Consider the following 12074-nt stretch of genomic DNA (forward strand, 5'->3'; position numbering starts at 1 on the left):
AGCCCAAGGACATCAAAGACGTGAACCTCATCAAAGACACTGCCAGGGCTCTGCTTCTTCACAGCACAGAAGCACGAAGCCACGTCTCATCCCTTCACCCTGGGCTACAGAATAGTAATCTTTATGACTTTTGGGCCCAGCCAAGGGTTAGGGCAGAGACGCAATGCTGCCCTGCTTAAAGAAGCAAAGCAGACCCACGCAACAGAAGAGAGACTTTCCTTTGCCTGCAATGTGGATTTCAAGGACAAGGTTGTGTGTTTTGCCCTATAGGTTTAGGAATTTTTATTTCTTTGTAATAACGTGTTTTTACACCCTGCTCTGTAATTTCTTGTCGGATCATAGACTACTTTTAAATGATCCATACAAGCTTGTGAGAAAAACATGCTCAGGTACTCCTCACTGCCATCTGCTCATGCCGATATCCTACCAGGAAGTCTACAAACGGCAAATACAAAAAATAAAAAATCCCACGGGGCATGACAACGGGAGATACTGTTGGGAAGAAGCCTCTGTGAATGGATAAGCTGGGAAAAGTCTGAATCGAGCGCCACCAGCTGAGTTCCAGGATGACCACAGCAAGTCAGCTCTTCCCCTGAGATATCCCGAGTGATCTGCAGAGGGGAAGAGTCCAAACCTTACACCAGAGAGGCCCGCTCAGCGCATTCGGAGGCTCACAAGCCGTTCAGTACAGAAGCCGTTCGCCAGAAAAACTTTGCCAAGCACGGCAAATGCTGGACAACTTCCACCGAGGCAACTACGGCAGCGAACAGACGTGGTTGCCCTGAGCAGAGAGAGCCAGAGGAGCGAGCAGGACTGCGTGTAGGCACAGTGTCTGTGGTTCGTTGTGCGGCTCGGCGCGGGGCCAGGAGGGGCCGGGCAGGGCCGCCCCTCAGAGCCACCGGCCGCCATTAAACGAACGCGGCACCGCCTCTCACTTCCGCCTCGCTTCCCTCTCACTTCCGCCTCGCGCGCGCCGCGGGGGGCGGGGCCAGCGGGAACGCGTTCCCGGGGCGGGGCCGCGCTGGATGTGACGTCACTGCCGTCACCGGGTCAGGGGTGGGACCGGCGGGGCAAAGATGGCGCTGAACAGGAACCACTCGCAGCAGGGCGGTGTCGTCATCCCCAATGCCGAGAGGTACCGGGGGGCCGGGCGGGGCCTCCTCGCCCCCTGTGCCCTCAGCAGGGCCGGGACGGCGGGGCCCGGTGGTGGGAGGCTCCCGCAGGGGCGGCCCCCGTTCCCTGGCCGGCCGCGCAGGCCCGGCTCGGCCGGGGGTCTGCGTTACTGAAGGGCTCCCTGGCAGGGCTGGGGGGGGGCTGGGGCGGGCAGGCTTGGCTGGAGTCCGTAGAGCTGCCCCGACTTCACCGCGGGAGCTCCGGCGTCCTTAAAGCCGCTCCGGCGGGCATGCTGGGTGAAGACTGCTGCTACCATTGCTCGTCAAAGTCAAGGCATTGGGGTTTTGTAAGCTCATGCACTTAGTGATGGTGGAGAGGCAGAGACTGTTTAAGCTGGGAGTCTTGGTCGCTTGAATTCGTAAGTGAGGAACTTTAATTCAGAGTTCCTCTGCGGGAGAAGCGTCTCTCCGTGGAAGCACAGCCTGCCTCGCCCCGAGCGGGGATTGACCGACCCGCTGAACAGACTGGGCCTTCAGTCCGGTCCTGCTGGGTGCTCCCAGCATCCTGGCACGAGAAATCCTAGAAACCCGAGGCCCAGTAGAGGATCGAAGTAAAAGGATCAAAGGAGTTGGTTTGGGTCTGATGATCAATAGGAAGACTACACTTGAACAATATGCTCCGTCTTGAGTTGAGTTTGGAGCTGACTCCTCATACCTCAGCCAGGAAGGTTCTCTGACATGTTGAGCTCATGTTAAAGCTTTGAGATTTCTCTACCCTTTGAATCCTGGGCTGCACCAGAAGCAGCGTGGGTAGAAGGTCAAGGGAGGTGCTTCTGCCTCTGTATTCCACTCTGGTGTGACCTCACCTACAGTGCTGCATCCAGCTCTGGGGTCCCCAGCATAAGAAGGATATTAAACTGTTGGAGCAAGTTCAGAGAAGGCCACGAAGTTGGTAAGAGGAGTGAAGCACTTCCTCTATGAAGCAAGCTGAGAACATTGGGGCTGTTCAGCCTGGAGAAGAAAAGCTTGTTGTGGAGACCTCACTGCAACCTTCCAGTATCTGAGCAGGACCAGTGCTAGGACAAGGAGTAATGGGTACAAGCTGAAAGAGGAGAAATTTAGGCTAAACTTTAGGAAGAAATTCTTCACTCTGAGGGTGGTGGGGCTCTGGAATGGGTTGCACAGATGAGCTGTGGCCTTGGTGGTGTTCAAGGCTGGATTGGATAATGCCTTGAGCAAAGTGATCTAGTGGAAGGTGGCCATGGCAGGGGGATTGGGAGCAGGTAATCTTTAAGATCCCTTCCAAGCCTTCACATTGGCTTGAGATCATTAAACCATACATTCTTTGGGGTGCTGCTCTGTCATAAGTGAGGGCAGTGCAGCTCCACAGGGTGCACAGTCTCTGTGACAGCCCTGGACAGGCATGCAGGTGCAGACTGGTTCAGCAGCCTCATTACTCTCTGTGGTGTGGCTCCATGTTATTTGCTTGTGTGAGTAGCTGCAAAGCAGTAAACATTGCAATGACTGCATAGAAATTCTTCCCAGTGAGGCAAAATTATGTGAAATGCTGCTACAAGACATGATTGAGGGAGTGTTCTGGTAAGATTAAAGCTGTCAAAAAGATTGTTGTGTTTAGCTTAGAATATGTGTTTCCCCCTTGCATTTTGGAAATGGAAAGCGCTCTGCTGTCTCATAAATCTGTCCCTTCCAGCCAGTCTGAGAATCTCCATCTAGCTCAGCTATGAAGTAGTCTCCAGTAGAATTTCTTGGTCAGGTTGTTCTTTCTTATCAAAGCTGGACTTTTCAACATGTTTATTCTTGAGTAGCTGCATTTTTCATATACATCTACAGTGTTCTTCACTTCCCTAAACAGCAAACTACCTGAGATTATAGGGCTTTTGTTTTTTTTTTTTCCATATGGTGGCCCTGAAGATTCCTCCCTTCCCCAAATAATTGCACAGTTTCTTGACTTTATTTGACTTCTACAGTATGCTGAGCAGAATTCATAAGGATTATTTTAGATCCAGCCCATTCAGGCTTGTGCTAGTTTAGGGTTTTGTCACGTTGGTTTTCATGCTCTTGAACCACAAAACACCTTGGAGTCTTCTGCCACTGTAATATGCTGAAGGTTTATCACCCTCAAGGTTCTTTTGTTTATTCTGCAGATTTTCTTACTCTGTGGTATGTTTAGATCTGCACCATAGACTCAGTGATGTGCTTTCCCAAGATGCCTCATTTTTTATGAAAATATATGTACTTTTTCATGCTACTCTATACCCCTGACCCTGCAGCATTCACAATTCTCATTTGGGTTTGTGTCATTAGGAAGCTCTGCTACTGTTCCTGTAGATCTCCAACAGTGATATCGTTATTGCTGACCCTGCTGCCTCACTGCCTCATTCCTTGGCGTGGTACTGTTTACTACAAAAGCCTGCACAAGTCACCTGAGGCAGGGTCAGCCCTGAGGCTTCCAGTGCAGCCACTTCCTCGGTTTGCACAGTGGGTGTGGTGCCACAGCAGTGCTGTCTTCCAGTGCAGAGGGCTTGATCTCAGCATGGGCTGGGGAGGGAGGAATGCTCTGAGATTACACCTTGGCATCAAGGGGATGGTTTCTGACACCTCAGCCCTTTCTGTGCCCTGATCTTTGGGCTGAGGGTCTTGGTGTGTAGAGTGGAATTCCTCAGTCTGACACCGTTGGAGACAGAAACCCCCCTGTATTTTAAAGGTGCCTTTGTGGAAGGAGGGACAGGGCTTGTCTCAGATGAGAGCGTGGATTCTTCCAGTCTGCATAAATCACCCCTCTCTGTTCAAAGTCAAAATGGCAGGGGCTGCAGCAGGACTTCAGGATACTGCTCAGATTCTGCTGTGCTGTTCCCTGCCCTGTGTGATGAGGGTATATGTCAGAGCTGTCACCAAGTTTGTCTCTCCAATCTGTCTGATTTCTTCCTGCAGTGTCCTCAAACAGTGCAAAGATGTGGAGCTCTCCTTCAGTGACGTGACGGGCAAGCCTGAAATCTTCAAAGGCACCAAAAAAGGAATGCTGTATCTCACCCCCTACAGGGTAAGTCTGATGCCAGCAGGGTTGCTTCTTTCTCAAGGGATCTTGTAAACTTTAAACCAGAAATCTAGTTGATGATAGAAGCAGCGATTTTTGTTGTGGAAGGGACCACTGACAGCACTAGGTAGGAGAAGGAAAGGTGGAAATGGGATAGTCCATACCTATGCCACAATCCCAATCACCTACAAAGGCACATGCAGTCCTGGAAATCACTGTCTAGAGAATATATTTCATATAATGTGTCAGTCAATGATATTTCCTTTGCAGACTCTCATAGATAATCCTTAAAAAGCAGAGCAGTAAAACTCAGTAAATGTGCAGGTGTGTTTTAAGTGGTTTATTATTTTGGATTGTACGTGCCTCAGGTCGGTGAGCCATGTGCCATCAAATCTGTTGGGGATCCCCAGTGTTAAAGCTGTGAAATAATTCAATGCATACTCATACTAGAGGTGAAGTCACCCTCTTTTTGGAATGCTGATACAGTGATAGCTCCATCATCACTCTCTCTGTGGCACTCAAGTAATTCAGAAGCGTTCTCTGCTCTCTTGCAGATGATCTTTGTGACCAAGGGCAAGGATCCCATGCTGTCCTTCATGATGCCGTTCTATTTGGTGAAAGGATGCTCCATCGAGCAGCCCGTTTTCTCTGCCAATTACATCAAGGGGCAGATCCAGGCCGAGGCCGGAGGTACGTGCAGTGCTGTGCAGATTGAGCTCTTCCCAAGCATCACAGCCCATTTCTGCTGAGCACCAGACCAGCTGATGTGCACAGCAATGGCAGAGTAGCTGTGGTGGTATAGCTGGTGTGTCCACACTGGGCTAACTCCCCTCTCCTGTACTTCTGGCCACTGCTGCCTGTTACTTCCTGCCCTCAGGCCAGGGACTGACTTGCCCAGCATGAGTTCTGTGTGATTCTTTACCTCCTGTCTAGCTTTGTGTGTCGTGTTTACTCACTTTCCCGATCTGCTTGTTTTTTGACCTGAAAGCATGGACTGGTGCCTTGGTCATTTACCCACCCTGTTGATACACAGAATTAGAATTAGCATCCACTTTTGGTTTTTTGGAAGTCAAGAGCCCCTTGGGTGTGGTTTGCATGGATCTGGGAGTCTGCTGTCCATCATTGATTTAGCTTTGATCCCAATTTGATCATGAAGGCACAGTAACACTTAACAGAGGTGTTTATGACCACATGGGGAGTTGCAAAAGATAAACAGGGATTGGAAGCATGGCTTTTGGTCCAAATTTCTTCCCTCTTCAGCCCTTTCATGTGCATTTTCATGGCATATGAAGTGTGTATTCTTTTTGCTTTCTGTTTGTAACAATGTTTTAAAGTGGATTGTGGATCAGCCCGCTTTCTTGGGCTGAAGTCATACTAAGACAGTGATTTTATAGAGGTGAATCTCCAAAGAAATGACTTTATCTATGATGGACTCTTTTGTTCTATTTCTATACTTTATTTCTACTTTGTCCCGAAGAGACTATCTCTCTCGATACTAATTTAATTGTTAGACAAGGAAGATAAATCTTATATTGAAATGACACCTATTTTTTGTTAAAAACACCAAAACTCAAAGCGCCCTCCACCAGAAAAATCCACCAAATCCCAAAAAGTCCTAGAAAAACAAAGCAGTCTTACTTGCCTTGCAAGACATTGCCTACTTGATTTTTTTTTTCCCTGAGAAATTGCTTTTATGCCTCAGCATTTAACAATCTGTCAGAGCTTCTATGTGTCAGTGAGATTAAAGATGTTACATTTGATTTAAATCCTGGCTTGAGTTGCAGATCCTGATGTGTAGTTCACTGAGGATATCAATAAAACTTCATTTAAGGGCTTTCAGTTAATATCCTCAGTGAAATAAATGTTCCATCTTTACACTGTTCTTTATTAGGTTCCATTAAACCTTTCAGGAAAGAACAAAACAGCCTTGTAGGTAGAGTAGGCTGCTTCTACATGACTCTGCCTTTCAAAGGGTAGAACAATAAATTCTTGATCCTCTTGAGATGTTATTTTGGGGGACATCTGATAGGAGTGCCATGACTCCTTCTTGTAATAGGATGCAAAATAGTTTTGAAATAAAGAAGAAAATAATAATTGAAGTATAAACAGAATAATAATTGAAGCATAAAATAATAATTGAAGTATAAAATTTTCCTGGCTTGGATTCAATCCTAATTCTCTTTTCTAGGTGGCTGGGAAGGGCAGGGGACATTTAAACTGACTTTCAACAGTGGAGGAGCCGTGGAGTTCGGACAGCTGATGATGAAAGCTGCTTCTAGTGGTAAGGGATTTTCACATCCTGTGGTTCCCCCATGGTTGGCTGAGCTAGTAAGCAAATTGTGCTTGTTCTGAACTTCATGGGAAGAGGGGTACCCTAGGCCCTCTTCCACAGCAAAGTATTTTTTTCTCTTTCCAGGGGAGCTTTTGGTTTCCCTTTCAATCCTTTTTCTTTATTTCTTTTTAGTGCTTTGTGCAGTCAGAATGTTCTGGGGTTTGGGCTTCCGAGGGGGGACCACGTTTTTCTACAGAGCCTTATTTCTACTGGAAAAAAGTTGAAATATGTGATGGTGAAAAATTGCTTCACTTAGCTGCTCTCAGCTCATTTCTAAACTAGTGCAGTAAGATGGGGAAAGCTAATGCGCACATTTGGAGAGGGGAAATAGAAGTTTCAAAAAACAATTTCTTTTTAAAATTTTTAAATGGAGGAACAAGAACTCTTTCCCTGATGAAGTTTTCTTTTTTAAAAAAATGTGTGTTTTAAAATATACTTGTTTTCAGAATGAAAGTATATTTTAAAAAAAGAAAAACACGCTGTACTGCTGCTTGCTTTAGAGTGCTGTTTCCTTCAAGCAGTGAGAGCTCTGTGGTGGGACTGGGACCTGTGAGGTTGTAGTTTTGCAGCTGGTTTCCTTCAGCACTCTGTGACTAATGCTTTTCAGGCACAGTACTATGCTGGGACTATATAGTGAATTCACATAAGGGGAAACAGGAAAATAACAGGAATAAAAAAACCAGAAAATAACAGGACTATTTTAATTTTATTCTCTCCATTTAGTTTTAAGAAAAGATGTCTGGCTTACTAAACTTGTGTTCCTTAGCTTCCAGTGGGGTTCCTCTGCAGAGCCCTGGCTATGGATACGCCCCTGTTCCCGGAGGATACGCCCCTGTTCCCGGGGGCTTCGCGGCCCCTCCGCCCCCGAACGGAGCCTACCCCTATGCGCCGCCTCCAGGGAGCGCCTACGGACCGGCTCCGCAGCCCATGGGCTACCCCTACGCCCAGAGCCCAGGTTTGCAAGCTGTGCATGGTGACTGCCTCTGATGTCAGCTGAGAAGAAGTGACAGTGGTTACAGTGAGGGTTGCTGTAGTTTTGTCTCCATCAAGGACCCTTGTCCTTGCAGAAATCTGTCATATGCTGTTGATCACACCCATGTGTCGCTATAGTTCTAGATACGTGAAAATGTGGTTTACAAATTGTGCTGCTGCTTGGGAGGGAATGGTTGCCTGCTGACATGACAGGCATTAGCAAATTATCAAATCTGTCTGCATCCCTGCCAAGCCTGGAGAGCTTCCCTTACCACTGCTCTTGTCCCAGCTAATGTGCTGTCAGGCCTGTGAGCTCTCTGTCTTGGTGGTCTGTGGTCCGAAGTATCAGCCCGGTGTTGTCTTTTTCAGGTATTTACCCACCACTTCCAAACATGAACCCCGTGTACATGCCACCTCCACCACCCTACTCTGGGGCACCTCCTGCAGAATCCTCAGGCCCCTCAGCTCCCCCAGCCTGGGTGAGCCCAGGAATGCCAGGTAAATGGGATTGGGCGGCTGCCAGGGTCTGGGTGCAAATGGGTTTGGGCACAGCATGGGGTGGAGAAGCTGTTGATGCAGTAGCTCCAAGTCTTCTGTAGGGAGCTGCTCTGCCTTGCACTGCACAGCTGGTGGTCAGCCCTAGCCAGCTTTCCTGAGCTGCTCTGAGTTCTAACCCAGCTTGCTGCAGTTCCTCTTGGCTCCTTGGGCCTTTGTTGGCTCCTTGGGCCTTTGTTGCCTGTGAAGCTGGGGAGAGGGCTCTGGGGCTAGGGCCATTGCCTCAGATATTTAAGGTGGCTTCTTTTCCTTCCTTTCCAGGAGGCAGTAAGGCCATGGAAGCTGCTTCCAGTGCATATTACAACCCTGCCAACCCACACAACGTGTACATGCCCATGGTGAGTGCCATGCCTGGTCTTCATGTGCCTACTCCCTCCTCTGGCACTAGCAGAGATGGTGCTTTGCTTTCTTACAAAGTCTAGTGTACCTTCATGTTGAACATGGACAGAAAGAATGCATTTTTATGGGAGGGAGGCTCCCATGAGGAAGACTGGTGAATTTTTCAGTCAGGAAAGGAGGAGGGCCTTAAGATTGATCCATTAACAGCCATTTACTTCCTGTCTTACTCCTAAAGGCATAACAGACTTGCATGAGCACAGAGAAAACACAGAGCTCTCTGCATCCATTGGGCCTGAAAATGAGGAGAGTTAAAGAAGGATAGGTCACTTAAGGATGATGGCATGTGGGTTTCTGTTTTGGTTTCTTTCTGGGCTGCACAGGGGCAGGGAGGTCTCTTACTGGTCAGTCAGTGGCAGCCAGGAGGTTGTCTGTAGTCTCCATCTGGTATATGGCAGTCTGGCTGTGCCCCTCACTGCCTTGCTTGGCTCTGGCAGGCTGGAGACTGATGGAGCAGCAAAGCTGGCCCTCAGCCCGGGGTTTGCTGTCTGCTGGGTCAGAGCTAGAGCTTCAACAGGGACCAAAGGCCTGGACAGGAAGGGAGAACGGCATTTAAAACAGATTAAATGGTCCATTTGCAGTAGACCATTTGTTACCTGGTTTTGAGGGTAATTTTCCTAGAAATGTTATGGAGACAGCATGTGTCATGGAACACAGCTGATACTAGAGAGGAATGGTGTGATGAAATGACATCTTAAAGCATAGGACTTCATTCTGCCTGTAGCTCACTGCAGGGCACTCATTGCTGGTGAGCCAAGCCTGGGAATGCCTGGAAAGAGCCGGCCATAAAACAAGCATGGTTGTTGACTCTACTGTGTCTCTTTCCAGGATCAGCCACCTCCTTATGCACCTCCTGAGGACAAGAAGAACAACTAGCAGAAGGAAATTGCAGCCAGCCTCCCACATTCTCTCTCCCTGAAGACAACTTGGCTGTTAATCCCCCTCAAGTTAGCATATCTCTAGATCTCTGTTTCTCTGCAATAGATATAGTGCTGGGCAGCTGAGCACCTGCCCTCATTAAACATTGATCCAGTGGCAACACAAGGCAGGACAACAGCACTTTTCTACTTAGTTGCTTTATCTCATGGGGTCAGAGGACTAACCTTTTGCCCTGCCGTTGGCTTGAGGAGAGAGATGGACTTATTAAACTGTATCACATGACTAATCTAGGACTAAAATGTGAAGGCTCTGGGATCTTGTTGGAGTGAAACAACTTGGAATACCAAACTTTTGACTTCTGAAGCCCCATCCAGGAGGGCTACCTTTGTGTAGAGAGCTATGAGGTTCCCTGCACAGATCCTCTGGTGCCCTAGAAAGGTGTTAAAATGTCCTTAAATTCAGTGTGAGATGGGGCTTTGGACATGCTGTATTGTGTTGGAAGTGTGTGGCATTCTGGAATAACAAGGTCATTACCTTGCAAAGTACATTTGAAGAGATGCTGAAGCATTTGCTACAAAAGAGGGAAGGGGATGGGTCCCAATCAACCTGTCTTTGTAGCCATTGAATAGAGGAGCAAACAAAGGTGTGCCTCAGGGCAGTGAGCTCATAGACTGGCAGGCCTGAGGATCAGTCTGTCTTTTCCCTCTCCAAGCAGGTCCCATATCTGTGCAAGGATCCTGTGTCAAGCAGCCTAATGGAGTCAAGTGCTGCACAGGAGGCTGCCTGCCTTGGAGCAAAGTATGTTACATTAGGCAGATGACCTGGCAGTAGCCTTGTCAGGAGACAAGTCCTGCAGCCCTGGCTCCCTCTGCTGAGCAAACTTGTGCTGAGTGCTACCTCCACAGGGGAAAACTGGCCTTCATCTTTTCCTTCAGCTGCTGGAGCCAGGCTGTGTGTGCCCACACCTGAGCAGTGTGGGCAGGTGGGCACTGTAATGCCACAGCTGGTTGCTCACAGGTGCAGTGCCCTCGGCTGGGAGCTGCTGTCTGGGTGGGAGTTTCCAGTGCTTGGCTCTCTTGCAGAGACTCTGGCTGCTCAGCCACAACCTCTCCTTTTTCTTTAGGACATAGTGAAGTTAAACCTGCTCTGAAGAGAGTCTATAGTCTGGTGGAGACCCTTGTGATCCTTTACCTTTATCCTAATAGGGTGACTGTACTTCTTCCTACAGCCCCCCTACCTTCACAAGGAGGGGAAAGGAGTGTTTTCCCTCTTACTTCCCTGTATGGCAGGGCCCACCTGCAAGTCAGGTTTGCACAACTTAAAAGAATTAATTCTTAAAGCAGTTCCACATGGGGGGAAGTAAGTTTCCTCATCTATAAACACTTTTTCTGACTTAGAGATATTCTAACAACTCTGTATTTAAAAAAAAAAATCAACCATGAATGTTTGTAACTTTTTCAATTGCACTTTAATACAGGAGTGTTGATACCTTTATCTGCCAGTTCAGTGGTGTGTGTGTGTTGTGTTGACCTTAATTCTTGCATACTTCACAGGAGGCTAGAATGAACTAGGGCCACTGCTGCTGTTCCCTTCGGTCACCTGTGGGTCACTATATCTCTCTCCCTGGTATGTGGCTAAGCTGGACCTGGAATCAAGTAACTGGGGGGAGTGAAGAAAGTGGGGCTTATCCCCTTTCTGCCTGGGAAGGGTGGAAGGCTGGCTGGGGCCTGTGGTCATGCCCAGGTATCCACAAGTGGGACATGTTCCTGTCCCATCGCTGCTTGTAGCAGGGGCCGTGTCACCACGCTGCTGCTCATTACAGCTGCAGTCACAGCACCTCTTCTATGTACATTACACCAGAGGGGAGGCCTTTAAAGTCCTTAAAAGAAACTTCTCGGCAGCAATGGAAAAATAAATATATAATAAGGAAAATGGCACTTGGCTATAGATTGTTGTGCCAAGGAATGCTGCTACCCTGCTGAACATGCACTAACTACTGGAAAGCAATTTCCTACTCTGCATCAGTGCAGTTTCGGACAGGAAACCTGTGGTGGTGTTCGCAAGGGTCCCAGGATGAGGGAAGAGATGAGAATCTTGACTCCATGGTTCAGAAGGCTGATTTATTATATACATAATATATAATATATATTATATATTATTATATAGATAATATTAAAAGAAAATGATATATTAAAACTATACTAAAAGCATAGAAAGAAGGATTTCATCAGAAGGCTAGAAAAGAAAGGAAGGAATGATAATAAAATCTTGTGACTGACCAGAGTCCAAGACAGCTGGACTGTGACTGGCCATTAATTAAAAACAACCACATGAGACCAATCAAAGATATACCTGTTGCATTCCACAGCAGCAGATAGTTATTGTTTACATTTTGTTTCTGAGGCCTCTCAGCTTCTCAGGAGAAAAGATCCTAACAAAAGGATTTTTCATAAAATATGTCCGTGACAGAAACCAGTTAAATTTCCTAGCACAGTTGTTCCTGTTTTGAGGTAATGACCGTGTAATCCTACATTAACCAAGCATGTATAGCTAGCAACACATGAAACAGAATCTATGATCTACTTCACTTTATTTCAATCAGTTTGCCTCAATCACTCCCCAAGAACAAAGCCAGCTCATTGTTTTGTTGGCAAGACCTCCCTTATTAGAACTGCAAGCATTGTGTTCAGTATGTTGACCCTGCAACCGCCGAGAAAGTTTCTGGAAGGGTCCAGAATCAACCATTAGGTCCTTCAGGAATCAGAGTGGACAG

General features: G+C 47.5%; 1 protein-coding gene across 1 annotated transcript; it reads left to right on the top strand.

Annotated features, from left to right (window-relative positions):
- The first annotated feature begins 1051 nt into the window (after nt 1-1051).
- On the top strand, nt 1052-10799 carry WBP2NL (WBP2 N-terminal like). The gene is made up of 8 exons (XM_058022267.1): nt 1052-1135; nt 4065-4173; nt 4722-4857; nt 6356-6448; nt 7266-7454; nt 7841-7969; nt 8288-8364; nt 9251-10799. Exons 1-8 carry the CDS (start codon nt 1077-1079, stop codon nt 9296-9298), a joined length of 840 nt encoding a protein of 279 aa, XP_057878250.1. The 5' UTR covers nt 1052-1076; the 3' UTR covers nt 9299-10799.
- Nucleotides 10800-12074: the final 1275 nt, after the last annotated feature.

This window comes from Melospiza georgiana, chromosome 4 (assembly GCF_028018845.1).
Source record: "Melospiza georgiana isolate bMelGeo1 chromosome 4, bMelGeo1.pri, whole genome shotgun sequence".
Taxonomy (NCBI): Eukaryota; Metazoa; Chordata; class Aves; order Passeriformes; family Passerellidae; genus Melospiza; species Melospiza georgiana.